At 43.2% G+C, this 17,588-nt stretch overlaps 1 protein-coding gene across 1 annotated transcript in view; it reads left to right on the top strand.

The window, feature by feature from the left end:
• The window catches only part of esrrb (estrogen-related receptor beta), a 39,444-nt gene that overhangs the window by 8,746 nt on the left and 13,110 nt on the right, over positions 1–17,588 (top strand). Inside the window, 3 exon segments of the mRNA XM_029461169.1 lie at positions 3,961–4,370; positions 11,124–11,240; positions 17,309–17,419. Coding sequence (XP_029317029.1) covers positions 3,961–4,370; positions 11,124–11,240; positions 17,309–17,419 — 638 coding nt within the window.

Genomic DNA, 17,588 nt, shown 5'->3' on the forward strand with positions numbered 1-17,588 from the left:
TTTCTGTGACTTAAGTCTGGCTGTGCAGAATTTCAGCGTGGTGTCCGCTCTCCCAAAAATTAATCCCAGGCTGTGTGTTGGAGCGGTAAAAGGTGGCAGTGGCCCCTGGAGGAGAGGTCAGTGTGGCAGCTGCCAGTGGGTTCTTGCTGTGGCGTGGAGGCTGAGCTGGGCTAAGAGGAGGTCTGTCAGGAGCTAATTGAGTTCGTCCTACCAGCGCCGACTCTAGGGCCAGTGGCTTATCAGGCCACATCGCCTGGGGCCCTCCAGACAGATCTGCCCCTACCAGGGCATCTGATATCACCATCACCCTGCCTGCAGATGTCAACCCCCTCCTCCTCCACCATCCACCCCTTCCCGTCCACTTACCCAGTCTGATCAGGTAGCAAGGATGTGACACTACGGGATGAGGTTAGCAAATGTTATAAAATGTTGTTTTTGGCATCTGGTGGCCTTGACAGTGAAAAAGGACATGAGGAATATACTCACTGTTTAAGTTGAGCCTCGAGGTTCGCACCGTGTGCTTGTGATTTACACATGAAACGGGAAGAGAGCTTTAGTCACTCAGAGAACAGTGGAGGATGTCAGTATCCTCCTCGAGTGAGCAGGAAGCTCTCAGCAGGAATACTTACAAATTGGCTCAATTAGATCCTGAATGTTCTGCGTTCTTACGACATACGTCATCCAACGTTCAGAGTTTCTCTTTCAGGCGAGGGAAGTGTTGAGACCTGAGAAAATGATGCTCTCCTCTTGGAAGTCGGGGAACAGAGAGTGCAAGACGAGCTGCCAGATCATTAGGCCAGCTAATCCTGGTCACAGCAGCACCAGTGGAATGATATTAGGGATCTGAAATGCTGTTAGGAGGGCCAGGTGGAATCAGATTAAAACCAAACTGCGCAGTGTGCGTTTGCGGGCCCATAACCCACTACTCAGCATGAATTTTGATCAGTACAAAGGGAACAAAAGGAGGAGGAACAGAGAGAGAAAAAGAGAGAGGGAGAGATACTGTGTCTTAGACGAGCGCTGCTCCTTTGGGCAGCCAGGCAGCAGAATTTGAAATGCTCTTACCTTGAGGAAGGAAGGAAGACAGAACTATAGATTTTACAGCATCAAGTCTCAGTTAGTTCAGCAGACCCTTTCCTGTCTGCACTGTCTGTGTAGCACACAAGCTAATTAGCACCTGCCCCACATATTGAATTATTTATTACAACTATTGCTGCTGTCAAACTATTTAATACTCATAATTCATTTTCCCATACAATGGTATTTATAGATTTAAATTGGACCTGTCCCATTAGAGATTACGAATATTTATAGAAATATTTTAGACTATTTGATTAATACGCCAGGTTCAAGTGGTTAGTATTCCCTCAGTATCATTAATCAATATATGCAGGCTTGTTAAAAACATAAGCATAGCAGTGGTATAATGTGTCATAGCAGAATGAGTTAAGGGGATTCTAGCCAGCACATTTATTATAAATGACCACATTGAGCTGGAGGGGAAACAGTTAAGACACTTATGCAATTATGCTAAGTGTCACCCTGAAGATGGCCTTTGAACCGGGGTTAAGCTTACTCTGAATTTGTGAAATAAAAGCTAAATGGAGCCATCTTGTGCTCCTGCGTTTTAATATATAGCCTTTAATAAGCCAAGTGCAGGTGCCCTATCACACAGGTGCACATATCCATCTGAAACAGAGAACATAAAGCAGATGAACACAGAGCCGTGCATTAATTTATGGGGATGCAATCTGCATTCATTATCAAGAGCGGCAAGTTCTATTTTAGAAAGGCATGAAATGGATTCACTTTTTCAATTTCTGTCTGCAAGGACATTTAAGAGTACAAGTGGGTAATTTTAAAACGGCAAATCTGAATAACCGCCCCGATGCCACCAGTAGTATTAAATGTGTTTTTTTGATACTTTGAAATTAAGAGTAGCTGAAAGAAAAACTGCAAATTGGACAGCATGTTCTCCAGCACAATGGTAGTTGTGTATCAGTTTTATATAGCGAAGGCTTTATATTGCAAGAAGAATTCCAGGAGTGCTCAAGCAAAGGGCTTATTCCACAAGGTCAACGGTTTTAACAGGGGGCATTTTTTATTATTTATTTTAGCAGTTAACCTTTTTGTGAATTTCCAGAAGTGGTAGGCACCTGGAGCTCCGATGAATATACATGACAGCAGGGAGGAAAACCTGGGAATGAGATTTAATTTGACACGCTGACCCCTATCTCCGCGGGCCCAGGAAGCCAGGGTGAGAAAATAAAGTTGACCCACTGACCCCTGGGCCTGAACCCCTCCGTCACCCACCCTCACAATTAAATCAGCCTCAGAGAGCAAGAGGCAGTCCGGCCGACCGATAGGGGACACAGCGGAGGCCTTCTCATTTCCTGTTTCCTCTGAAGCAGTCTGAGACAGACAGCCATCGTCCACTCGGACAAATAGTGCCCAGTAGGGAATATCCCCCTCTCTCTGTGCTGATGGTAAACTGACATGTCAAATATGTAAACATTACCATTAGTTGGCAATATGCTAATGGAACTAATGTGCTAAAGCACAACTTCGGGCTGTCTAGCTGCCACTCACTACGAGCCCCTGTGTCTGAATTTGCATAAGCCATGCAAGGCTCAATTTTGTTAATGCAGGCAAGTGCAGGTGACCTTTCACCCCTTCCGTGGTACCTAATGCAAAGGGGTGTGTGTGTATGTAAGTGTGTGACCTCGCCTTGGCCCTGAGAGGTCACTATGTCTACACAGCATCCTCAATACATTGAGTTATCCATCTCCTCCACAAGTCCACCCCTTCAGTTCACTCCATTTGCGGAAGGAAAAACGAGTTGAACATGTCCAGGCTAAGTTTTTCCCCCCATTGTTCTCCCAGTGCAATTTCAAGGTAAAGGTTATAGAGCGAGACTGAACTGGATTTATATGGGCAGGGAAGGCTTCAGAGTGCATTTTGTGGCCACAGCCAAAAGGCTGCACTTTAGTCTGCACACGTTACAGCATCATATTGCATGTACTCCAAAATACAGTTATTAGGCAGACAGTGAAAAAGTCAATATCTTGCCATCATGTTTCCTTTTGGTTGACTGCTGACTCAAGGAGACAAGCCAAGGTCCACTCTGCTCTCTAAACTATGGAGATGCCCCACACTTGATGACGTGCTGTGTGTGTGTGTGTGCGCGTGTGTTTGTACTTGCGTGTTAAGTTATTTGAGTGCTCTATCTCTCTCTCCCTCATTCTATCCCTCCCTGTCTCTCTCTTCACTTTCCTTTCTCTGTGTGTCTGTGTTGTTTGGGCATGTGTGCAACTGTGTGCTGATGTGCGTGTTGCAGTTGTGTGTAGTTGTACGCTGAAGCGCCTTTTCAGCTGCCGTGATGTGTAGCTAATGAAGCACTTAGTATCCTCCCTCTGGTTCCCTGGTTTACAGGGAAGGACAGAACACATAGTGGTACGGAGAACTTTGGAAATACTTAAAAGCAGACACATGACCATCGTAGATACATTCACATGTGATTTGGTTAATAGATTACGACTGTTTGACCACATGAAACCGACCTATTGTGTGGTCTCCCATCTTTTCTGCCTCCCGTCCTAAATGTAGAAATTGCATGTTTATATTCAGAAATATATCTTTTAAAACATTGAAAGCGATCGTGTTTATCTACTCTAGTAGAGCAGTGTTTATTCAAATATAAACAGTATGATTCTTTAACTCTAAACTTATAAACCATAATGTCTCATTAAAGCAAAACAGCATTTGTGTTGTAATTGTCATGCCACAGAATCATTATAGTTTGTACTTAATGTCAAGTGTCAAATATGTATCAGTTTAAGCATGTATGTGACTGGTTGATGAGATTATTCTATACTCTGAAGACCTCTTCTAACCATCTTCCTCTTCTCCTCCTCCCTTTCCCATCAACCCTCCCCCTCCATTTCTCACCTGATCCTTCAGGCTGCTGAATAGAATGGCCGCTGATGACCGGCACCTACCCTCTAGTTGTGGGTCCTACATCAAGACTGAGCCATCCAGTCCCTCCTCGGTCATCGACACGGTCAGTCACCACAGTCCCAGCGGCAACTCTGATGCCAGTGGCGGCTATGTCAGCACCATGAACAGCCACTCCAACGGCCTGGACTCTCCACCTATGTTCACCCCCGGCGGGCTCGGGGCCGGCACCTGCCGCAAGCGCTATGACGACTGCTCCAGCACCATCATGGAGGACTCGTCCATAAAGTGCGAATACATGTTGAACTCCCTCCCCAAGAGGCTGTGCCTGGTCTGTGGAGATATAGCCTCGGGGTATCACTATGGGGTGGCCTCTTGTGAGGCCTGCAAAGCCTTTTTTAAAAGGACAATACAAGGTATTTTTCTCCTCTCACCTCCCCCCCTAACAAATACTCAACACAAGTTATTTCATCCCATGTCGCTGCCTCACCAGACATAAAAACACCCTCCTTACACGGCACCTTTGGCCTCACAACAACACTGAAACATACTTAGTCCAAGCAATTCACTATGTAAAAGAAATTCACTGGAGTGTGAAAGATGTTTTCTCTACCTCCTGAGACCAGCAACCTCCATAAAAAAATCTTTGTTTTTGATTCCATTAGACTGTACAATACCTAAATACTATAGGATAACATTACAAAACATATCAAATAACTGCATTTAAATATGATTAGTCGACTTATCGATTAGTCAATTGGCAGAAAAATGATCGGCAACTATTTTAATAAACGAGTATTCATAAAAACAATTTTGATAACTGAGATGAACATTTTTCATTATTTTCTAAAATTGAATTGACCAACCAATTAATCTATAAAATAATCGGCAGATTAATTGATAATGAGTTGAGTTAGTTGCAGCCCTGATTGTACTGACTTTTAAAAAACAGAAACCAGGAGAATATTTTGTCATGGGACAGAAGTATAGGTATGATTACATCATCTGTCATGGTTGGTGGTGTATGACACCATCACTCAGAGGTCAAATTTGGTGTAGAGTGGGGGCTGTTTGCCTAGATGCCTTGGGGGGCTCAGAGAACATGCTTTATTATTCCTGTCCTGTTTTGTGTTTGTGTGTGTGAGTGTGTATGTGTGTGTGTGTGTGTGTGTGTGTGCCTGGGGACGAGGGTGCGATTGGCTATCTGCAAGGCATGATGTATCACAGCTTCTCATTAGAGAGGCAATGAAAGGCCCCCCATTGTGAAACAGCGCGCTCTGCTCCAGATTAATCAGGAAGACGGAGATATTGTTGAACCTGGAAAAAGAAATCTGCACAACAGGCACAGCTGCCCAGGTCTAAGCTCTGCCGGCTTAGTAGTGCAACAAATACCGTGGAAAACATTAGATCAAATAGGTAAAACGAGCCAAATGGTTGGAGTATGGTGAAATGTGATGATTTAGAGTGGAAGAATGTGATGTTTGAACTAAATGAGTCTGACATGTTGTATCCATCGCTTTCAGTAAATTTTCACCAAAAAAAGATTGCCGGCATTATATGAGCATCAAGCTGCCTGTCTGGTTGTTAGGTGTTGATTTTGGACCTCACAGCCCTATCAGCTTTAGACAGTCTATGTACCTTTTGCAGGCAAACAAAAGCATTAGGCCAAATCCTGCTGTTTACCCATGCTGCCATCAGCAATCCTGTCTATTGACACAAGATGAACATTTTTTCTCAAGTAACATAACTCGGCTTTTGTCCCCTCACTAAAAGTACACAGACGGCAACACAATGGAACAGAAAAAAGGCATCGGGGAAGAAAGAGACGTCTTAAGTGGAGCAATGGCCCAAACAATTAAGAGGAAGGTACATGGACAAAAATTGAAAGCTCCTCTTTTTTCCCCCCTCACTTTGCATTGTCGATTTGAAATCCCTCTCTTTCTCTTCTTGGAGGGCTGCCTGTAATGGAGCTAATCTGCCGTCGTTTGTCCGAGCCACAGGAGTTTTGTCAATAACAATCAGCGTTTGGAAAGTGTAATTAAGGCCGAGGCTTTTCATTAGGAAGAAGGGAGGGGGCCGTCTCCAGGGACGGGCATGCCAATTAGAAACTCAGGCACGCGTCGCCGGGTAATTTCAGGGAAAGGAGGGGAAAAAAACCCAGGACTTCTTTAGATTGGAGAGGGACCCTGCTGCTCTTTCAGAGGAGAGGAGGAGAGGCTTAATGGCATAATAATCAGACAGGGGTCCCAGGCAGAGAAGGCAGGAGGACGCAGGGACATTTTGGGGGAGGTGAAAGCCTTCCGAAATGATAAAAGAAACACATGCAGGATTGCTGGAGGAAAATTGAGGCAGCAAATAGCGGGATGTAGAGCCCTTGAAAGAATGAGAGGGCGCCGTTGATGAGAACTGATTAATTAAAGGAATAACGAGGCAGTCAAGGGTGGAGTGTGAGACGGCCCTCTCTAATGAGAGGAAAACAAAGGAGCTGTCTTTTCCAGCCCTTTATCACATTGTTCTATAGCACTTAGGGCAAACAACAAGCTAAGTTAATGTTAACCATGTACATGACACTTTCTTTATCACCTTGCGCTCACCTTGTGTAACTCTGTGTATTTTCTCCTGATGCAGCAGCTCATTGTTGATAGGAAATGTGTAGTTGTTTTTTTTAAAGATATTAATATATAATCTTTCAATTTAGTTGTATTTCAAATATTTAGACTTTGTGCACAACTGTAGGCATTTATTCAATGAGTAATTTACTATCTTTGCTCCATTTCCCGCTCCGGCCTCCACTTCTCGAGCTGATGCCTTTCACCTTTTCAACAAAAGCGCACGGAAAATCCATCTTCTGTCACCGATTCATCCAGTGAAAAGCCCCTTGAACTCTTACGTGGAGATAGTTACATTAGTCAAGGCCAGGCCCAAGTTAATGTCAACCTGGATCTCCATCCATCCCAGAAATACCCCTGTTCTCATTGCTCCCTAATCATCCCGCCATTCCTGCACCTCACGTGCCCCACCAATCAAAAACATAAATCTCTTATTGAACCGTGTTTTCTTCCCATTTTGAACCCAAGTGTAAAATTGCTTGAAAACCAACTGAACTCAGTGGCCCCCTTTTATATGAAGTAATAGACCTTGACAGTAAGCCTGTAAAAGTCAGTTTAGATTTTGATGAGAAATACCTGCCATTTTACTGTAATTTACTTACAAGACCTGACTTTCCCCTCTGTGCCCTGGCATGGGTCCTGAAAAGCCATAAAATAGATTGAGACAGATACTTATCAAGAGAAGAAGGAGGGAAATCTTTTTCTTCTCCCTTCACTCTGTAATGTTATTGGTAACCATACCATAACCTCTCTAAAGACGGATAAACCCCAGCATTGCCCTCGGGTTAAAGGGGTTCCCGCTAGTATGCTTCATTTCTTAAAGTGAAACTGGCCAGACTATTACCCTACAAGCCGGGATTTCTGAATGACAAGGTTTAAATAAAACATTTAACATGTGTGCCCATTTTAAGTCGATCTTTTAAACTACTGTAACTTCAAATTCCTGTTTAAATCAGTGCTTATGTGACACTTTGTGTAACTGCTGTTCAGGACACTGTAATGCTGCATTAGGTGGAACAGTCAAATGTATTCATCTGCTTTCCTTTACCCACTTATGTGGTTCAGTCACTACGTCGGTTAAATCCACTTCATTTGATATCATTTTAAATCCTCAGTTTAGTTATACTCAGGTACGGTATAATCGTCCCTCGAGTGGACATGTTGGTCAAGAAACAATTAAAGACTGCTCCAAAAAAATATCATTAATTTACAGAAAGACAAGAAAAACACAACAATAGCTACATCCTACAGTAATAATGCCAATTGTGTTCAAAGTAAAAAAGTTAATTGCATCAAGATAAATATCTATAATTATGTTTTTAATTAACAATTACATTCAAGAGCCGATCTAATTAACCACATAAATCACAGGTATACTTTGCATAAAGTGTAAATGAAGTGTTCGGCATAATGATGACTGAACACATTTGAAATGAACGGCTCGTTACTGCTCTGGTAACAAACGCCTCTGATAAAAACAAACATTTATTACCATTAGAAATGATCATTTCTTAAATGTAGCATATTCTTAACAAGTTGACGGTGGCTTTGATATGAACATTTCTTGTATGTCTTTCTTCTTTTATCACTATGAATGTTAATAGAAAACAACATGCCAAGAGAGGTCATTTAGCTCAGCCAAAAGATGTTAGGCATGTTTTGAAGTGGGACTTACTGTACGAATACTGACACTGAAACCTCTCCTAAATATAAACCAAATGTAGAGATGAAAAATTAGTTAATCCAGCCCTCTCTCTGTATTGAGCCCCCTCTGACAGAAGATCAGACGCACAGAGGACTTGACAGGACAGGTGGACACGGTAGCACAGCAGTGTGTGAGCGTATGTTTGTTTTTGTTTCTGGAGTGTGTGTGATATTAAAGATCTAACTCTTAGTTAACCACCAGGTGTGGTTTGAGCACGTGTCCCCTGAGACGGAGGGGAGGAGGAGAGACAAATACCCCCACATACAAAGCGTCCTCGGGGACACACAGGGCTAACCGCAGACCTGCAACACACCATGCAGTGAATAAAGTGATCAGTAAAGACTTTTCAGATTTGCAATCAAAATGTTTCTTTTATGTATTTAGTACTAGTCCCAGCAAATTGCTGATTGGTTAGTTTATAATGGGAAAGCAAACCAAAAAGACCTCCAAGAGTTTATTCCAGCACAGGGTGGCACTGATTGCCTCCTCCCAGCATATGGGAAATGGATCGGATTATTATGGTCTGAGTCTGCTACAGAGAAAACAGACAGAGGAAAGACAATCAGAGCTCATCAGCCGCCTTCCCTCACACCTTTATTTACCCCAATCCCAAAGAGATGAGCAGAATTAGCATAATGATTTCTAACCCAGATATAAGGAGGAATTTCTAATTATTTATAACATCTTGGGACCCTCCACTTGATCTGTCCAATAATGTTAACATAATTGCATAAGTTGTCAAAGGATGTTGGAGGGGCTAGTGGAGGAACGCCCGTGGAATATTACACAGCTTTCTGTTTCTCTGTACAGAAAATATGGAGTGAGGGTCAGAGCTGTGGAGCAGCTGCAGGATGTTGGGATGCAATCTTGTGTGTGTGTGTGTGTGTGTGTGTGTGTGTGTGTGTGTGTGGATTTGATTTTTGTCTATCTGTTAACACACAGCACAATTTAAAAATGCTTCATCTGTTAAAGGGGTTGCTGTACAGTATGTGTGGATTTACTAGTCTCAACAGAAAGCATATTTGCTGACCTAGTGTTTACTTATTACTTTATTCTAGTGGATGAGGGGAAAAAACAAGGTAATTATGATGATTAAATTAGATTTTTACTCAACAATTTATTCCACTATATTGACAAAGACATAAACCCTAGGTTAAAAGAAAAGTTAAGGAAAAATCCCAATGTCAAAAGCTTTAAAGCTGAAAGCACATTCGAAATGAGGATAATTCAAATTCCTAGGCTGAAGCAACCATTATATTGAAACCCTTTATTGAAAACCCCTGAATACAGTAAAATGTAGGGAATCAGACAGAAGCGGAGGCATTGCCTCACATATCCTGCCCTTTCTATCACTAATGCTAGAGTAGAGCAGAACCGGGTCTTTTATTGTGCAGCAATGAAACTCTTTTTCATTGCTCCGTCCTGGAATCAGACGCTGCAGTTGAATAATGCATAAGGCCTCTTGCCTGTACACTATGTAAATAGTCAACAATGGCAACAGTGGTAACAACAGGTTTGGGTCTGCTGGAGTATTATGTAAAGTGGTCAGGGGCAGCGTGTCTGGCTCTCTTGCCTGCTATTGAGGCAGTGGCAGGCCCCTCTGAGCGCAGGGGGACATGGCCTGCGCTCGGGGCCCGGAGGGGACACGCACAGAATTAATGAGGCCAATTTAGTGTTGGACCTGGGTGGCGTCTCCTGATGGGTCCTGAAGGACTATTGTAGCTTTACCTCCACCCTCACACACCCTTTACCTCTTACCCCAGCGTCTCGCGCTGCCGAGGCCCTCAGTGCTGAAAGGTTCTGTACTCACTGAGCCACCTGCACACTACAGAAATGGATTCTATAGGAATCCATATGGTTAACAAGTGCCATGTCTGGTTGGCAAAAGATGATTTATTATAGAACACATAGTACACACTGGTGTTTATTACACCAGTAGCAGCACTCAATTTACCGTTAGGTTTTCTTTAGGTGAGACACCTTACAGGAAAAAACATTGTTTTTTCATTAGCTGGTACATTCTGAGAGCTCGGGCTTTTTTGCTTCTTTCACCCTTGTGGAAAGAAAACATCGAACATATACATTTATGTCTTTGTTTTACCAACTTCGTCTTTTATGTCTGTAGATTTCTCCTAAATTCACCTGAAGTTAGAATTAGATAATGCCTCATTTGCATATTTAAACACAACATATCAGAAAACTTGTAATACAAATAATTGTCTTTATGTAAGTAATCAACTGGGTAAGTTTCATGGTGATATCATTAGTTACATTTTCTAACCTATTCACCTGTAGTGTCTTGCAAAATGTATGTCCTTTTTACAATACACATAAAAGTCCGTTACTGAGCAAGAAATCTTCACTTCAGTAGCACTTACATACGCCAACATTTCCAATTTGATTCCTATGTATATTATATATATGTATATACATGTATGTGTGTTACTGTGGGGTTTCATTCATACTCCTTATTTATATAATATGTTATTCCTAAAAACATGGTGGAAATGAGTTGTGTTTTATGGCTGTTGACAGTATTTTCTAATATACGGAGTGATACAAAGACATAGAACATCTCCTCTGTGAAAACCTTTGAAAATATTTATAAAATATCTACTGTGCAGATTTGTGTTCCAGAAATGTATACACATTAGCACATATTTATAAGAGAATGCATGATTTGCATATTTAAACATAACTTGTAATACAAAAGAATATTGTCTTCATGTAATTAATCAACTGGCTAAGTTTCACAGTATAGTCTTTATTTTGCACAAACATTTAGTTTTAATTGAGAATGTATTGGGCCTTAATCAGCTCAGGTGATAACCCGGTCTTCTCCTTCTTCTCCTCAGGTAACATAGAATACAGCTGTCCTGCCACAAATGAGTGTGAGATCACAAAACGGAGACGCAAATCATGTCAGGCTTGTCGCTTCATGAAATGCCTCAAAGTGGGGATGCTCAAAGAAGGTAAGAAGAGTAAGAGCATTTTTATTATTCTTACACCCACAGATACACACACTGTACGTCATTTTGGTTTATTATGTTCATATAACATTCATGCAAATAAAGAAATCACCCTTGATCTGATAGAGGAGCTGCTAGTGGAACATTACAGCAACACACATTAGCTCTCATGGTAGTTGTTTTTCGTTAAGTCCCACACTGCCTCAGCAATGAGTCCCACAGTATTTTTCATTTACCAGCCCAGAGTGAGAGATGCATACAACTGGCTGGCCTAAACAACAGTTCCCTCCCCTGTCCTCCCCATACCTACACAGCAGTAAATAATGTGCAGTTGAGCTGGGGACAGAAATATGCTGAATAGGTTGAACCTGCCGTCTGAGTAATAGAAATGTAACAGTATTCCGCCTGGATTGGCTCAGGCCGGGTCCCTGAGCACACACTGGGCACAGTCTCAGCTCTCCCCGGCTTATTGATCCACTAAATGTTTTCCGAACATCTCAGCTCTCTTCCTGTGGATGGTTTTTTAAAGTCACGCCAGCAGGGAATTCAGTGACAATTAAACATGCTTCCGATGGATTTGTCTGGCTGGGTTTCCCCCCACCCCCTAACGCCCTGACTGAGGCCCCCTGAGACCCCGAGCCTTGGTTGCTCTTCCTAGGGAGACAAATGTCCGTTCTCCCTTACCCCATTGCATTAGTGGATGAGTTCCCACCTGCCTCTCTCTTTCTCCCTGCGTCTATCTCTCACTTGTTGGTCGCTCCGAAAGGGCCAGACAAATGAATAATGAAAGATATGTGGCTTGGGGGTGAAGTGGCGGTGTTATATTTATTCAAGCCTCCTCTGGGAGTAGCTCAGGGTTTCTGTAAGGAAACGTGTTTTCCTCAAGTGCTGATGAGTGTGGGTCAGGTAGCACTTATGTCGTGGAAAATATGATTGTCCCTCATGTTTATACAGTGATATAAATACTGCCAGATAGAAGCTCTGATAAATGAAACTCTGTACAAACTTCCATTTTTAAGTTCTCTGTCAAACTCTGTGTAGTGTCTATATATATCCCACCATTATTCATCCCATTATTCATTGGAGAGCAGGATTTATAGATGCATATATATCCGGTCGTCACCTGAAGCCATGGAGTCATAGCCCGTATGGATCTCCACACAGTAACAGAATCCCCTGGACTGCATGCAGCCAGATAAAGTCTCAGTGCCAGAAAGACAGAGTAATCACATTACTATCTGATGAAAAATTTATGCCAATATATCATTTGGAGAATAAGAGACTACAAAAATATGTAGCCGTGGCTATAAATGAATGACCAGTGTCAGGTCAGAGTAAAAAGAGTGTAAAACTCAAATATGCAGACTTCGGCTAAGCCCGAGGTTCTAATGCTGCACACTTCTGTGTATTCAGCACATTCCCAGAATAAGAATGACCCTCCTCTTTTAAACAGCGGCTGTCATCACCACACAGAAAGTATTATCACAGGCTAATTGAAGTCTTGTGCAGGTGCTGTCATAGATCTCTCATAAAATAACAGATTTCCGTCACAAACAAAATGATTATTCTTATTATTAAAGCAACACATCTGTCATGATTACCAGAGGCACGTGGAGTGCATTTTTTCGTCTAAGCTCTGCCTTGAGACCCGGTACTTTAAAGCGTCACCAAGACGAAATGGAAAGTGAGGCACATGGTCTCTGTCCAGTGTAAGCTCTATGAAGCCGTCGGCTCAACGCCATGCTCAGGCCCAGGGTGTGGAGATGGTCACCGCTCATGTGACTGAGGTTGCCACTTACTTTCATTACTGCAGAAAGGTCACATTGTGTCTCAATGGAAAATCACCTAATTATAACTTTAGAGTTCCAACATAGTACAGTGCTGCCCTCCAATGTAAAATAAGTTTAAACACTGTCTTAGAAAGAATACAAATATTAGAAGTCTTCTTGGAAAGAAGGGTTAGCTATTTCTGTTTATATTCTCAGTAGTAACATTCACATGGTATCCAGTGAGCAAGCACAAAAGCTGCATCCAAAACATTCATATCTGACCGTGTGGTAATAGGTGTAAGGAGAATGGACTTCCGAGATCAGCAGTGTGATTACAGGAGACCTGCCTGAACCCTGTGTTGAGTCGCTGTATTTTCCCTTGACTGTATAAAGGAGGAAGTGATCAATAGAAGAATCAAATGTCAGGGGCAACAGGTATTTCCTCTGATCAATGGAAACGGATCAGAGCTTAGAGCAGGAGAGAAGACCAGATGCTATTGAGAGATTACATTGACATCATTCAGTGGCAGTTGCTCTCTGTACTGACTTCCTTTCTCCATCACTCACAAACTCACAGATTCCTCCACACACACACACACACACACACACACACACACACACACACACACACACACACACACACACACACACACACACAAAAAAAATTCTATATATTTTTATCTGCAGTGTTGACCAAAGACAATAGTTTTTCCATTCTCCTTATTGTGTAACTGTGTGTGTAAAGATAGAAAGTATCCTGTCTCATTGTAAGAGGACAGTCATGAACATTAGCTGAACAAAGGAGCAAAGTGTGGCTCTGCTGATATACAATACACCTCTCATTGTTCAGCAGACTGGCACGCAAAGGACAACCACATCCCACAATAGCCCCGTCATAGCCACATACGCAACATAGAGAACATACACACAAACCACACTCACATGTATGGAGCCTGAAATACTAGACACGTAAATGTCCACATGTGTTGCAGGCCGGCTATACCAGTCAGACAAATTCAGTCTGTGTCCAAGATGCAGTAACGGCAAGAGTAAAGTAAGCAGTAAAGATGCTTTTGCTGAAGCAAAGCTCACTTAAAACATTTGTATTATATTTATTTTACAATGCTGTAATTTAGAGTAATCTCAAATGTATTTTAAGTACCATTTAGTCTTTTCAATTAGCAGTACGAGCAGGGATGTCGGCTCACTGGGGATGTTGTAGCTAACCTGTAAATGGACTATGTGACAAGGGTGTCAGTATGGAAGCCCCCGGGGTCAGCAGAAGGGGAGGAGGGCAATGCGTGACAATTTTTCCGCTACCCTCACTCATCACCACTCGCGATTAAAAATGCTGCAACACACTTACAAGCATGCAAAGCTGGCAACAGGGCCCTTTGAAATAGTGCTGACGGCAATTTAGCGGGGCGGCTTCCTTGAAAGGCAAGGTTCACCATGCCTTGCCATGTGGCCTTCTGATTTTCCCAGCTAAAATAGGGTCCGCCTAAGCCCCCCTTGGCATTGCCAACCATCCCAGACATCCTGACACTTTCCCCAGGGAGAGACACCCAGAACAGGTGAGAGACTCAAAATAAGGACCCCTGCCACGACCGGCCGCACAAAGTGAGTGAAGACAGGCCCTTTTGTAGGAGTATACTAGGAAGGGGATTATTATTGTTTTTGGAGAGAAAGAAGAGCCCTAGGTCAGCTGGCCTCAGCCCCCACCCTACAGGCCTGCGCTAATCCGTGCACAAATGCCAGCCGCCTTGGCCAGAAGCCCTCTCCCCCTGCACCCTGCTTTGAAGAGATGATACCCGAGCTCACCCGCTGCTACCCTTACTGCACTGTGTAGTCGACCATAAAACAGTGAGATGACTTTGGATGAGGCAGTACTCAACTCGCTTCACACATTTATAACGCTCCTACTGTTTGCTTTGGAGGGAGCACAACAGACAGGTCAGAGTCAGAAACTGCGGGTGGCACCAAAGGGACATATGAACCTCACAAAGGCCCCAATAAAGTCCCCACCACAGTGAATGAATCCGTCTAGCTGCTCTTAATCACTCCCTCTTCCTCTCGGCCTGTATATGGCCCCGTTGGACAGTAAAATGAGACAGGTTAGTGCCAAGCTTTAATTCCTGTCAGCATCTGTTAATTATGGCCAGGACTGTTCTAATTAAAGGAGGCACCCATCTACCTTCATAACTGGCGTTACACTGGCTGACACAGCCACATGACTTAACCGGTGGAGAGGATCACGGAGAGCAGAAGCGCAGCCAACTGGCAGCGGCCGAGCTTATCGGGAGAGCCGGAAAGAACCGTAAAAAGTGGTGACATCACGTCTGACAATGACAGAAATGGTCCCTATCCCTACAGTAGTAACAGGGACCATTTTAGCTGAATCTGAAACGTTTTAAGCAGCAAGTGGAGGGTCTTTTTAAGACTCAAGAAAAAATATCTTTCTATATATGTTACAGATAAAAATTAAATTGTCATGGTGTATCCGTGTGTGTGTGTGTGTGTGTGTGTGTGTAAAGCACAGGTAGTTGCCATCAGATGATTCCCTGGTGCTTGCTGGGAAGGATGAGGCTCTGTTGGGAATTGGGGGTAATTAGGTTAGTGGGTTGTCAGTGTCAGGAAATTGAAAGACAATCCTAATCAGATTTGTGTTTCTAGGGAATCAAATAATTTATATAAGTAAAGAAATTTCTATTCTGCAGCTACATGATAAAACACTGGACCCCCCCCCCCCCCCCCCCCATGCGTTGTGTGTGTGAGGCAGAGGGGGCTTGCGCAATGTAAAATAAGTGGTGAAAATCAAGAAGATATTTTGCATAAATCCACCGTTGAATTCCTCTTTGTCAAATGAAGGCCACATTCTATCTTACATCATCTGATTTTCCACCCCCCTTCACTGAGCGACCTCCAATCACCGTGCATGGGACACATCCAAACTCATCCCCTCCAAGAGCACTTGCTGATGGGCAAATTGTATTAGGCTCATTTGCAGTGGACACACAATGCCCAGGTTTGACACCGTCCTCCCTGTTATAAAGTGATGAAATCATCAAGGAAGTGCTCTGGCTGCGGGTGTTGTTCGCTCAGAGGACGCGGGTGGCTGACAAATTAACTCCTCGTCCACCACAAGCATTTCATTGAGCCTTTTCTCATCCACCCTTTAGTATTAAATTTGTTTGGGGGGGTGGTTACATTATGCATACAACGTAAATTGAAGGGATTCTCCCTCTTGACAGTATTAAGATATCAGGGATATTTAGGCTGTACGGTAGCAGTGACACGCTGCTCCAAATATAGGGATGCAGGATATAAATGTTTGCATATATTTGCATTAAAATAAGCACATACCTGCCCGGTGGTATCAAATAAATAGACAGCGTAGATGAAATATTTTAACTATGTTGAAAATTATTAGAATAGAAAAGACATCCAAATGGAAACATTCTTATCAAATAATGAGATAATAAATAACTTATGTTATGATGAGGCCGGCTTGACATTTACAGTATCAGTGTGGAACCTGGCCCCCTAGGTGTGGCTGGGGGTGATAAGGCCTCAGTGCTACTCCAGTGAAAGAGGGGTGAAATAAGGGTCTTTTATGGGAAAGCAATACCTAGTTATCTATCTGCAGTATGACAGCGGATGTTTTGTGCAGTGTGTGTGCGACTATGTCTTTGCTTGTCGGCTGGTTTAAGTTTCTTTTTCTGGATGCCGAAGAGCACACACCTGAGCTCACACACCCACGCCAGCAAAGAGGCATGTTAGCTGGCAGCTAATTAGTATGCAGTCTGCCTCACCCCAAAAGCTAAATAATTAGAGGGCCAGTCTGTGAGATCATTGACCCTGCGTTAAATATTCATATGTTTAGACCTGCTCTGGGCTCAGCTGTGTCACAGTAGACCAGCCAGGCATGGACCACATATGGGAAGGCAGCCGTGCCTCTGACACATCCGCACACGCACACACACAGACACACACACTGGAGTGCAAGCTCACCCACGCAGAGACACACACTTATGCCACTATGCAGTCCTTTTACAGTACTGCTTTTACACATGATCTAATACAGAATATGTTAGGGTGTCATCTCTGATCATCATCCTACATGTATGTTCTATTGTAATAGACGGAGGATGTATTTGCATCTATATTGCTGTATCACACTTAATATATTTATTAGTTTTTTTTTTACTTATTTAATTTTCATGTATTTGATATCCCTTCAAATCTATTGTGGAAGAAAAACGCTCTCTTAATCTCATGTCCCTGTTGTCATTTCTCGCCCAGGGGTTCGTCTGGATCGCGTACGCGGGGGCAGACAGAAGTACAAGCGGAGGTTGGACGCAGAAAACAACCCGTACCTGGGCTTGACGCTCCCCCCTCCCACCAAAAAGCCTCGTGAGTACTGCTCCATCACTAGCCCATTGTCTCCGTCCTCTGAGGCCCCTCCTCTGCCAGGCGAGCATGCGTGTCAATTTGAGGCAAAATTCAAGGCCAGCCTCAAGTACCTTCTGTCTCTGTCATGTTCGGCAGAGACGGGAGAGATCATTGGTCAGAGAAATAGGCC

Source organism: Cottoperca gobio, chromosome 22, assembly GCF_900634415.1.
Source record: "Cottoperca gobio chromosome 22, fCotGob3.1, whole genome shotgun sequence".
Lineage (NCBI taxonomy): Eukaryota > Metazoa > Chordata > Actinopteri > Perciformes > Bovichtidae > Cottoperca > Cottoperca gobio.